This window comes from Somniosus microcephalus, chromosome 2 (assembly GCF_052327205.1).
Source record: "Somniosus microcephalus isolate GS21.2 chromosome 2, FLI_Smic_1.0, whole genome shotgun sequence".
Classification (NCBI taxonomy): domain Eukaryota; kingdom Metazoa; phylum Chordata; class Chondrichthyes; order Squaliformes; family Somniosidae; genus Somniosus; species Somniosus microcephalus.
The window spans coordinates 157,179,111-157,191,969 of record NC_140988.1 but is presented as its reverse complement, the minus strand read 5'-3'; the positions used below and the strand labels follow the sequence as shown (position 1 = coordinate 157,191,969).

General features: G+C 41.0%; 1 protein-coding gene across 1 annotated transcript; it reads left to right on the top strand.

Annotated features, from left to right (window-relative positions):
- Window positions 1-2,582: 2,582 nt before the first annotated feature.
- Window positions 2,583-10,451, top strand: ccng2 (cyclin G2). Its single transcript, XM_085964538.1, has 8 exons — window positions 2,583-2,905; window positions 4,301-4,426; window positions 5,576-5,713; window positions 5,869-6,119; window positions 6,465-6,543; window positions 6,671-6,769; window positions 7,407-7,612; window positions 7,789-10,451. The coding sequence occupies exons 2-8, from the start codon at window positions 4,301-4,303 to the stop codon at window positions 7,922-7,924; spliced, it is 1,035 nt and encodes a 344-aa protein (XP_085820664.1). The 5' UTR covers window positions 2,583-2,905; the 3' UTR covers window positions 7,925-10,451.
- The last annotated feature ends 2,408 nt before the right edge of the window (window positions 10,452-12,859 follow it).

The window sequence follows — 12,859 nt, the reverse complement described above, 5'->3', positions numbered from 1 at the left end:
GTCCATGTCTCTCTCAAGGGTATGTGTGAAAATAGCCGCTCGTAGTCTCGTCGATTCATGATGGTTAGCGCTGATCCTGTATCCAGTTCCATTTTAACTTGGGACCCTGCTATCGTGAGGGTGATCCAAATGGTTCGGTGATCCTCTTTTGCGATTACATTGTGAAGTTTGAGACAGCTTAGTCTCCTGTTCCCGGATTCACTATCGCTCATCTGGTCTTCGGAACTACTGTCCGTCATCTTTTGTACTTTCTTGTACGGTTCCTTAGTAGCCTTTTTGTTGTCGCTGGTCTTCTTCCCAGACCTGCAAACTCGTGCAATGTGTCCCATCTTCCCGCATTGCCTGCATATTTTGTCTTTGGACCAGCAGTCCTTCTGGTCGTGGTTAGTTCTGCCGCAGCGATAACATTTTGCAAATCCCCGTGTCATTTCGTGGGTGCCGTATTCCTGTGGTTTTTGTTCAATTTCTGCAGCTCCCCTGGCTGCTGCTTCATACGATACTGCCACGCTGAAAGCCTTATCTAGCGTCAGCTCTTTCTCTGAGAGTAACTTCTTCTGTGTTCCTTCACTCAGGAGTCCACAGACAAATTTGTCCCATAGGGTATCTGCCAGTCCTGCTCCAAACTGGCAGTGCTTTGATAGCTTGCGTAGTTCCGTAAGGTACTCAGCATTGCTCTCATCTTTATGCTGAGTTCTCCTGTGGAATTTAAATCTTTCTGCTATCAACAGCGGTGCAGGGTTTAGGTGTTCCTGTAGGACAGCAACAATTTCGTTAAAACTCTTCGCCTTCGGTTTGGCTGGAGTAATCAGGTCCCGCAATAGGCCGTACGTTCTAGCGCCCATTAAGCTTAGCAATATCGATGCCCTTTTCTCCTCCGCTATTTCGTTTGCCTCGAAATATACCTTGACTCTTTCCACATACGTGATCCAGTCCTCTATTGTATTATCAAAAGCGGTGATACAGCCAGTCTTCGGCATCTTGCAAATCTAAAATGGCGCCTCCCGCGCGTTGCCTTCTTCCCCGATTTAATAAAATGGCGCCTCCCGCGCTTTGCCTTCTTCCCCGCTGATTAAGATGGCGCCTCCCGCGCTTTGCCTTCTTCCCCGCTGTTGTTAGCGCTGCTTTCCGCGGTTCCCGTTGCAACCTGCAGCTCCTCGCGGTTCTTGCGCGTTTAATATTTCTTTTTTTATTATTTTCCCGTCGTGGAACAACCCTGTGGGACTCTTGCCTCCCTCTTCGCGGGTCTATACGCAGCCCGGCTTCGTAGCACCGGCCGCGCCCTGTGTGCTCCACCCTCTCTCTCTCTTCTTCCCGACAACGCTGCTCGGCCCCGTTGCATACCACCCACTCGAGTTCGTGACCGCCGCAGCCCAGGAAGGATCAGTGCACTACCTGCCACCAGCCCGATTAGCTGAAGCACCGTCGACAGGAACCAGGCCCCGCTTCCGACAGCTTCTCCAGCAATCTTCAACTCCGCACAGGGGCGGATGCCCACGGTCGACGCCCATTTCTACTGCCTCTTACTTTCTTTTCTTTCTGGCCTCGACCTCTGCTCACTTCGCTGTAGGAATGGATCCCAGGAGGTGGTGCAGACTGTAGGTAGGTTCGTATCTGCTCGTCGCCAGTATTACGTCCGTGAATGATTGAAACACGGACAGCAGGAGTTGAACAAAACAAGTCTTTACTGATGGAAGTCAATAGTGAAACTGAAACAACAGAGGCTCACTAGCGCCTTTTATACAGGGGTGGTCACTGCTGGTACTGCAGTCTGAGACCAGTTATTCTCTTAAAGGTACATACACAACAGTATGCCAACTCTGGTTGGACATATCACATGACTCCCACTTTCCCACCTCCAATATTTTTATAAAATAATAAAGAAAAAATGTTCAATGATAATAATAAAAACATTTTTTTATGAATGCCCCTATTTCTACCTTGGGTTGCTCGCCAGAGATTAATGTTTAATTCCTGGAGATTCCAGGATTAGCCTGGAAGGTTGGTAACCCTGGGGAACCAAATGCTGGGTTCGTCATCGTGAAGCAATCAAATGAATAGACGGCACGAATTGTCTATAATAAATTTATTTGCCAGAGCGAAATCATCCCAAAAAGTCTGGTTTCAGCATCTGAAAATGTTAGATATTACAGTGTAAAGTAATGTTGTCGGTGGAGGCTACATGCCCGGTACAATCTCCAAGGCCCCAACCTGCAGAGTTGAAATCTGCTCAACAACACGTACTTGGAAGGTTTAAAGTCCGGCTTCACCAATCACCAGTCAGTAATTGTGTTGCATCTGGCCAATCGGCACCCTACTTCTTCTCTATCCACCCAATCACCAAGCACTAACTGATTAATGCCGATCAATCAGAGTCCGAGTTCGGCGACCAATCAAAATGTGCTATTTTGGGCGGATTTTTCGAACAGACCAATCAGAGTGGGACATTTAACAGGAGCGACCGAATGCACCTTCGGCGAATGGAATGCACCTCCGCTGCTCCCAAATAAACAAAACAATGAACTGGCACAACACTGAGTTATTAACAGTGCTCAAAACACACAACGTCCGGACGTATAAGGAAGCGCGGCGGTAAGCGAGGCTGCGTCTGTTAAACCAGAAAGATTCGGAAAAGAAGGGGGGGACTCTTTTCTGATTTATTCACGAGTGGAAGAAATGGCTCCGCCGCGGTGATGTCATCGCCTTCAGTAAATATCCGACATTGAAGTCCGAGAGAAGAGGAGAGAGTAGAGCAGAGCGAGAGTATAGGCAGGCGAGAGAGTGAGTGTGTCAGGGAGCGGGGAGGGGGCTGAGACATCGAGAGGGTGGATGATCGTCGACACCCCGTCCCCTCCTCTCGAGTCCCGGATTTTAATCACAACCAAGAGCAACATTCAACGGCAAAACCGTGAGTTCAAAGAGCGAGAAAGGTTCGGGTGTTTACATTGATGTTACACTGGGGGAGGGGTGGTCCGTGTGTTTACATTGATGTTATACTGGGGGAGGGGTGGTCCGGGTGTTTACATTGATGTTATACTGGGGGAGGGGTGGTCCGGGTGTTTACATTGATGTTACACTGGGGGAGGGGTAGTCTGGGTGTTTATATTGTCATTAAACTTCACCACAAACTCCATTCCCTGACCACCGTTTCCATCCCTGACAACTGTCTTAAGCTGAGCAAGACCGTTTGCAATCTTGGTGGTGTGTTTTGACCCCAAGGTGAGTTTCGACCATATCCACTCTATCACCAAGACTGCCTATTTCCACCTCCTTAACATCACCTGACTCTGCCCCTGGCTCAGCTAATCTGCTGCTGAAACCCTCATCCATGGCTTTACTACATCTAGACTTGACTATTCCAATGCATGCCTGGTTGGCCTCCCATCTTCCACCCTATATAAACTTGTGCTCATCCAAAATTCTGCAGCCTGTGTCTTCGCTTGCTTGAAGTCTTGTTCACCCTTCACCCCTGTGCTTGCTGACCCTCATTGGCTCCTGGTCTGACAATGCCTCGATTTTATTTTTTTTAATATCCACATCCTTGTTTTCAGAACCCTCCATGGCCTCGCCCCTCCCTAGCTCTCTAATCTCCTCCAGCCCTACAAGTCTTTGAGTTCTCTGCACTCTTCCAATTCTGGCCTTTTGTGCATTCTTGATTTTAATCGCTCCAACATTGGCAGCTGTGCTTTCAGCTGCCTTGGCCCTAAGCTCTGAAATTCCTTCCCTAAACCTCTCTACCTCTCCTCTTAAGATGCTCCTTAAAATCTACCTCTTTGATCAAGCTTTTGGTCAACTGTCCTGATATCATCTTCTGTGGCTCGGTGGCAAAAGTTTTTATTGATCACGCTCTTGTGAAGAGCCTTGAGACGCTTTACTACAATAAATGCGCTATATAAATGTAAGTTGTTAAATGGGGCAGGGCGGGGGGAGTGGTGCGAGGGATGGTCTGGGTGCTTGCATGTTAAACCGGGAGGAGGAGTAGTCTGGGAGTTTACATTGTTAAACTGGGGGAGAGGGGTGATCTGGGTGTTTACTGTAATAAACTAAGCAGGGGACACTGAGGCAAATTGTAAGGCCCTTAACTGTGCAGTTAATGGCTGAGATCAGCAGGGATCATACCTTGGTCTCTATGGCCTAGTTAGTTACAGGATAAACTTGCTGTACCATAAGAAAAGCTTGTGTTAATATGAGCTGAATGTTAAATGACCCAATTCTGCCACAGATCTAGGTGTTTTTGGAAAAAAAGGAGACTGTTAGTATGAATACTTTTAAGCATTTGTAATTTTAATGTTTTTTTTAAAAGATGAAAGACTTGGTATCCCACGAGCACAACAATGAAGCTTATAAACTGATAAATCAATACTTGGAGCAAGAATCCAAATTTCTACCAAGAGCGAGTGGACTCCATGCAATAGAATTAACCTTGGAGGTAAGCGGTATAGGTTTTGGGGGGGGAAAATGAGCATTTCCTCCTGTATTTACTAAGCCGTAGCGTAACAACGATTTTCACATTGGCCGCATCTTTAGTGTCATGAAATATCCCAAAGCACTTCATAGCTGTATAAAAAAAACTGGATATCAAATAGTGTTGGGAGAAAGGGTAGGTTAGTGACTGAAGACCTGTTCTCCTTTAGAGCAGAGAAGGCTAAGAGGAGATTTGATAGAGGTGATTAAAATCATGAAGGGTTTAGATAGAAGCTGTTTCCAGTGGCTGAAGGGTCGATAACCAGAGGGCACAGATTTAAGGTGATTGGCAAAAAAAAAAGAGGTGACATGAGGAAAAACTATTTTAAGCAATGAGTGGCTAGGATTTGGAATGCACTACATGATGGGTTGGTGGAAACAGATTTAATAGTAGCCTTCAAAAGAGAATTGGATGAATACTTGAAGGAGAAAAATTGCAGGGATATGGAGGAAGTGAGATTGACTGGATTGCTCGTCGATGGGCTGAATGGCCTCCTTCTGTATTGAACTATTCTATGATTCTATTCTACTTTGCTCCTTCTCAAGCATTGTTTGTTTAAACTATTTTTGACTTGTCATAATGTAGACTGAGGAGAAAATATTTTGCTGATAAATGTGAAATCTAAGTTTGTTTATTTTTGGAAGGGGTTGGTGTTTTGCTTGAGCATGGTGTGCCATGAAGTAGTGATGCATGCTTTCAAACCCACTGTTGCTGAAGATGCTGGGGTTTCCTCTCACTGATCTGGCATAGAACAGGAGTTTGAAATCAAAAAATGCAATGTTGGTGAAGGAATGCAAGTTTTATAAGGAATGTGATTAGTTAGGCAATTCTGCAGTTGCTTCACTAACTGTTCTGTTCAAACCTGATTTCTGGCTATTAAAAAAATGCTGTGTGTAACATCAAAGCTTTAAATCAGTGTATACTTGATAGTAATTGTCCTATTAGCAGAAATAATAGTATATTTTAATCCTTTGAGTGCTGCATTTAACTTCCATTCAAATCTGACTTAAAAATATTGTAGAAATTTCAAATTTGGCCTCTCTCTCTAAATCTAATTGATGTGTTTGAATGACAGGTGAGACCATTGAAAATGCTTTATTTTTTGGTTTGCAGAATGATGATTGTGTCTCCCCAAAGTTAAGAGATGCCAAAGTGGAAGATCTCCGGAGTTTGACCAGATTCTTCGGCTGCAGTACTGAAACTTTTGTTTTAGCAGTTAACTTACTGGACAGATTTTTGTCATTGATGAAGGTTAGATTTACAAACAGTCGCTCCATCCTTTTGGCTGTGTTTCTATGGCTAGCTGTTCAAACTGCACACGATGGGCTACTAAACTTTTATTTTACTTGGATTCACTTTTTTTAAAGATTAGTAAAACTTGGCTGACTTTTGTACTGTTTCTGTAGGTGCGACCAAAACATCTGCCTTGTCTTGGAATAAGTGTCTTCCATCTAGCAGCAAAGACCATTGAGGAAGAATGCAACATTCCTTCTGCCCAAGACCTCCTTCGCATCAGCCACTGCAAGTTTACAGTGTCTGATCTCAAGAGGATGCAGAAGATTGTCTATGAAAAGCTAAATGGGGAATTTAAGGCTGTCACCGCCTTACATTTTTTACACCTGTATCATGCCTTGGCGCACTACCATCGAACTGAAGGGTTAGTATCTGGCCATTAATGATGGGAATGCCCTGTACTACTTTTGACTGAATGAATGTAATTTACATTCTCAAAATTCTCTCACCTTGCTCGTCTTACCTTTTTTATATTATCAAAGTTCCTGCTTTTGTTTAAAAACTTTGAAAGATTTCCTCTGTGCCATATGTACCATGAAATCCTAGATGTGCTCTTTTGTATATGTACAATTTTGCTCCATGCGAGACACAATCTTGTTTGCTAGTGTGTGAATATGACCATCATACTTCAAAGATGATCCTGATTGACTTTGACAGATTGCAGAGATTTAGGACTGAATTACTATGTAATATTTATTTTTTCATTTAGGAAAGAATTTCTGATCCTCGACAGACTGGAAGCACAACTGAAAGCCTGCAACTGCAGATTTGTGTTTTCCAGGGCTAAAGTAAGTTTGATGGGTGTTTTCATAAAACTATAAAAATGCAATGTGTAGGCCATGTCCTGAGCTCATTAAGTATTTTCTATTGTGTTACAGAGAAACTTTTAGACTGAAATTTCTTTTGCTTTTGCAGCCGTCTGTGTTGGCATTGTCCCTTTTGACTGTTGAAGTTGAAAACCTGAAATCTGTTGACTTGTTTGAAATTATACTGCGTGTTCAAAAACATTCCAAAGTAGGTATATTGGAAGATGTATTTCTCAAAACACCCTCCGTTTAACTCGCGTACCTGTACATTTCCTAGCTTTAAAAAGCTACCATTTTGACATACACTAGTTAGCAGGATGGGCAAGGGACACTACCATCTGCAGGAACTGCTGCTGAGCAAGGGAAGGTGACAAACTCAATATTGTTTCCACCCCCACTCCCCTGTAATTACAGATTTTATTGTGGAAATCACCAATAGGTTGATTCAGGGTTGTGATAGTGCATGGCGCATTTTCCGTTGTTGCTGCAATATGATTAAGTGTAAGCAGTGCCTTTAATTTACCATAGACCCATAATGAACATTCAGATTTTAGTTCTGGGCAGATATATTTCAATTGAACCTGTTCTATGTAATTTTGTTACAGTAACTGGCAAAATATTTGTGTTAAACTACATTTCCATGACCATTTGGACCCAAGAATGTTAGTAGCCTAATCCGAATAGATTCTGGAGTACATTGCTTTTCATTTTGGATGAGCGAACTTCTATGTGCTGTGATTATTACATTGTATAAAGCAATGTAATGCATAGGAAATTAGGCAACTTTTCCAGTAAGATGTGTTGTCTGTAGAAGGATTGGTAATGACATCTATGTTGTCTTTCAGATTAGCCATTGTGACTTAGCGTACTGGTGTGAATTGGTATCGAAATGCCTGGCTGACTACTCTTCACCTGAATGCTGCAAACCTGATAACAAGAAACTGGTGTGGATTGTTTCAAGGCGCACAGCCCGTCATTTGCAGACTAGTTACTACAGTGTTCCTGAACTGCCGACTATCCCAGAAGCGGGCTGCTTCAGTGAAGCTGAAAGGTAAATAGCTATGGTTGCTTGACACTGAAGCGGAGCTCTCTCTCTTTATATTAAAATATATGTTTTTCTCTGATATCTAGAAAGATAATAGCTTACATTGTGCAGTGCTGAATTTGATTAGGCTTTTGAGAAGTTTGTGCTTTTCTATTATTCATTGTTACTTTGTTTCTTTTAAGTGAGGATTCATGTGAAGAAATGAGCTGTGGCGAAGATAGTCTGAGCAGCTCCCCACAGAGTGACACGGAAGGAGAATTCTTCCCTGAAGATCTCTTTCATCAATCCAAGTGGCAAAATTTCTGTTTTCAAACTTAATCTTCAAACTGTGGCTCACTTTTACATGTCCTAGCTTTTAGCTGGCCCAGATTGAGGCATTTAAAAAGTGAAGTCCCATTAAGTTAATTCATAAGCTAAATATGGGATTGATTTGTAATGTAAAGTTTTGAGACTTCCACTGTAGGTTATCTATATCAGTCTGGAGGTCTTGCGCCGCCACCCCCCATAATTGCCATTTGACATTGTTCTTACCAGCACCATCATAGTTTGCCAGAGAAAATTTGCTCTGTCTGCAGCATAAACAAAAACAGCTGAACATTGTGTGATTCCCCTCAGTACTACTTGAGCATAAACAAAAACAGCTGAACATTGTGTGATTCCCCTCAGTACTACTTAAGCTATGATCACCTTCTTACTGATCTAAAGCTGTGACTTCTAACCAGTTAGAGTCCACTTTTGGTCTAGATATTTTACCTGGGAAATTGATGAAGTGCTTGCCACAATTTCTTTACTAGAGCAAGTTCTATTCGTGTTTTTAATTACAAGACGTGGTAATATAAATATCACGTGGCATTATTTTTTAAGTTTTATTTTAGAGATGAAAATCTGTATTTGGATGTTTTGTGATTCAAAAACAAAAAAACATTTACTTAAATTCAGCACATTCACACAAAACATTTCTGGGATTGACCAGTTGAACTAGAGTTCTTTCTCTAAAATACCATTATCTGATCTAAAATACCATTATCTGATTTATCAAATTTAGATGGTTGAAGGATGCTCCTGCACTTTCCCATGTAAAATGTAGCAGTTATAAGGCTTGATAGTGTCTTGCAAACTGCAAATTAACTTTTTTTTTAAAGTAATGTACTCCTTATGAATTTTTTTTCTGACTGTGTACATTGCTAAGAGTGAAACATTTGCATGCTATCCATATCCATTGACAAACATAAGGATAAATTCAACATTGCCGCACTCCTGGGGGGCAGGAGGCTGCACTTGAAGGGAGTACAGGTCAGAGAATTGGTGCTTTTAAGTATGGCTCCCCCAGCTGGAAGTGCAGAATCAATAAATTGACTTGTCAGCTTTTCTTGCTGGAATTAAAAAAATTATATTTGCCCTCAATTTATCAGGGCTAATGTTAAAATGATATTGCATAGATTTGTGTCTACACTGCTCTTTCAAGTAATTGCAAATAACCATGTCTTTTTTCAAAGATTACTGATATTTCAAGTCTGACTCCAACAGTAACTGGAAATTATCCTTTAATACCCAAGCTGTTGCTTGTAAAATGTCAATTGAGAATCTTTTTGTGGGGGGGGGGGGGGGTTTATTTTGTAAAGTAAGAGAGAAGTGAATGTCACTATTTTGGGGGGGAAGGGAATATGTCCAGCTCCAGTTGCTAACCCTTATATACTATAAAGGAAGGGACAGGTTGTGTTATTTTTTTTTTTAAGTAAAAGGAGCTGGACAGTCGTGTTAATTTATTTGCTCCAAAAATTGAATTATCCAATAATTTAAATTTAGAAATATAAATAGAATCTCACAGGAGGTGGGTTTTTTGTTTGCACTTTTTCAATTTGAATTAACAGATAATTTGAGTTATATAACTTCAAATTTAGAGGGGTAGACGGTAAACCTTAATTGCTGGAATTCCTAATACAGTATTGTCAATTTCCAATGTTAAAATAACCTGTCAGCTGCTTTCATCAATGTGGTGTTCCTGCCCATCTACAATCCAATATATATATTTCTCTGTTTCCCTGGCTCCTCCCCCCCCCCCCCCCCCCCCCCACTCTTTGCATGCTGTGTTACAGTGACAGATGTGATGGGATTCTCAAGTCTATTAACAATTTCTCGTGTCGTCACGCCAACTGATCTAGAGAGAACCAGGATCAGTTGGGTTAGGCATGCATTTTGGTAATGTTAAAATGCAAGTTTTTTTTAAAGTGCCATCTGGAGGAAGGGTACTCTTAAATTTGTAAATATTACAGGAATGAGATGATAGTACTCTGTCAAAGCCACTGTGCTCTTATCTTTTAGCAGCAATTACCTCACACAGGAGCTTTTGGTACAGTATTTTGTTTTTGTACAACCTTTTGGTGGTTCAAGTGCCAACCAAATATTTTTGATGAGGACTTTATGTGATTAGTGGTGTACTGGTTGGCATGGTTGATCAATGAATGTGCTTTTCTCCTAGTTTAATACTTTTTTGGACATGAAATAAAAATAGTTTCCTATAACCTCTGCGATGTAGCTGTATAGAGGGGAAATCCTAGTTTACAAAAAAAATGTACAGGGGAAAAAAATGTATAGAAAGTGTAAAAGCGTAACTTAAAAATGTACAGAAAAAAGTGCACTTAATTTTTTTTGCTATTCAGGTATGAAAGCAATCCAATGCACTTATGAGAAGTATTGTATGTCTTGTTGTGTGGCATTGTGTACAAATTCCCTGTAGATAGTAACTTATTGTACATTTCCAGTTTATAAATATTGTACAATGTATCAATCTGACAAACCCGCTCCCAACAAGGAGGTTGAGTGAATAAAGACTTTTTGAAATCTATAGTGTATTTTAATCTGAAAAGTTCATAACTATATTTGACTGCTAAAGCATATATGTAAATCTTGTAGATCATCTTCCCTTCACATGCACAATGTTGTCCTCAAAGAGCCTTGTAAGCCTCTATTCAATTCAGAAACATTGTAGGTGTGTTAGGGTATTCATCTTTCTATAATAAAGTGAAGAAGGTACAAAGGGAGATTGTGTAATTTAGAATTTGATTGGGACTGCATTCCATAATTTTGGGGGAAAAAAAAAAGGACTGGTTTCTTATCACTGCATGATCTGAATGAGTTTTATTTCTTTGGTTTGTAAAAGCTGAATCCTCACTCCAGATAGTTGTATTGCTTGCATTTAGTTACTGGGGTGGAGGCTGGTAGAATGAGTGAGTTAGATGGTGGGATCAGATAAGGAAGGTGACTAATAAGGGACTGAAATGAAGAATAGATTTGCCTTTCTAATCTAGGCTTTATTAACTTAAAAATCCTGTAGCACATCTTCAACACCCAGTCCCAGCTAAAGGCTGGAAAGAACTGAATTTAAGATGGCCACCACAAATCACATGACATCAACTACCAATGAGATTACAACATATATCCCAAGGCAGGAAACAAACAACCAATCACAATACTTCTTACTAAACATAAAGAATAATCACCACATTCACCCCTCCTTTTAAAATATATACTCCAACCTAAATAACCTTTACAATTTATAATTAATTATTTACAACTAAAACTATGCACAGACAAAATAAAACTATTCAACATGACACAATACTAAGTGAGCAACAATAAATAGTAACATTGCACATAAGTATTAAATATCTCTCAACTAAAACAAAATATATTTCAACAATTTTAAAACATTACTATCAATTTAAAAATCCATTTTCAATCGGTCGACTGGATATCTTGTTCCTGTTGACCTTCTTAACCTTGGTGAAATTCCTTGCCCTCCCACACCAGGAGACACAGAAGTATCTTCTGCAGGAAGGCTATCCATATCCCGATTTTCAACGGTTTCCAGATTAGAAATCCCATCAGGAGGTAAACTGGGACGGTCATGAACATCCATCGAAGGCTGACTAATAGAAGTATAATTATCTGCAGTCGGATTGGAAATATTCGTAGTATCTGTAACAGCATCCACATTATCTGAATCATGACTATTGTTAATATCCTCAGAAGAGGGCTGACCACCACAAGGAGCCAAGTCTTTAATTGAAACGGTACTTTCCCATCTTGGAATCGAATATGAGCATATTGGGAATTTGCCTCCAACAGCTCCACCTCCTCCACTAAAGGATCATATTTTGACAATCTAACATGGCGTCGAAGCAGCACAGGTCCCTGCATAGTAAGCCATGAAGGTACCGAATATCCCGTAGTAGATCTCCGCGGATAGTTAAAGAGCCTTTCATGGGGGGTCACATTAGTAGCCGTTGAAAGCAATGATCTAATGGAATGCAGGGCATCAGGCAGTACCATTTCCCACTGTGTATTCTTAAGGTTCTGGGATGTCAAAGCCAACATAACTGCCTTCCAGATCACCCCATTGTATCGTTCGCACTGTCCATTACCCTGGGGATTATACGGGGTAGTTCTGCTAGTAGAAATTCCCCGACTGAAGGTATTCCTTCAACTGGGAAGACATAAAAGAACTTCCCTGATCCGAATGGATATACGCAGGCATCCCAAAGATGACAAAAAGTTGAGTCAGACATTTGATAACTGTAGCAGCTGATACATCTGCGCAAGGAAAAGCAAAAGGGAACCTTGAAAACTCATCCACAACAGTAAATATATATCGGTTTTGAGTAGTTGAAGGAAGAGGCCCCTTAAAATCGACACTCAAACGTTCAAAAGGAGAAGTAGCCTTTATAAGATGAGCTCGTTGAGGCTTAAAGAAATTCGGTTTACACCGAGCACAGATAGAACAGGATGAAGTCATCCGCTTGACGTCTTCAACTGAAAAGGGCAAATTCTTACTGCGTACGAAGTGTATCATCCTCGTAACCCCAGGATGGCATAAGGCATTGTGAAGATTAATAAGCGTATCTCTGTGAATCACAGAACAATAAGCCCTCGACAGCGCATCAGCAGCAACATTATCCTTCCCCGGACGATAAACTATATCAAAATGGTAACATGCCAACTCAATCCTCCACCTCATTATTTTATCATTCTTAATCTTTCCAAAATGTTTGACATCAAACATAAAGGACACAGACTTTTGATCAGTTACCAACGTAAAATGTCGCCCCGATAAATAATGTCTCCATTTACACAGTGCTTCTACTATTGCATACGCCTCTTTCTCTATTGAAGAATGCCTTTTTTCACTATTGTTCAAGGTACGTGAGAAAAAGGCCACAGGTCTTCCATTTTGGTTCAGAGTAGCCCCAATTG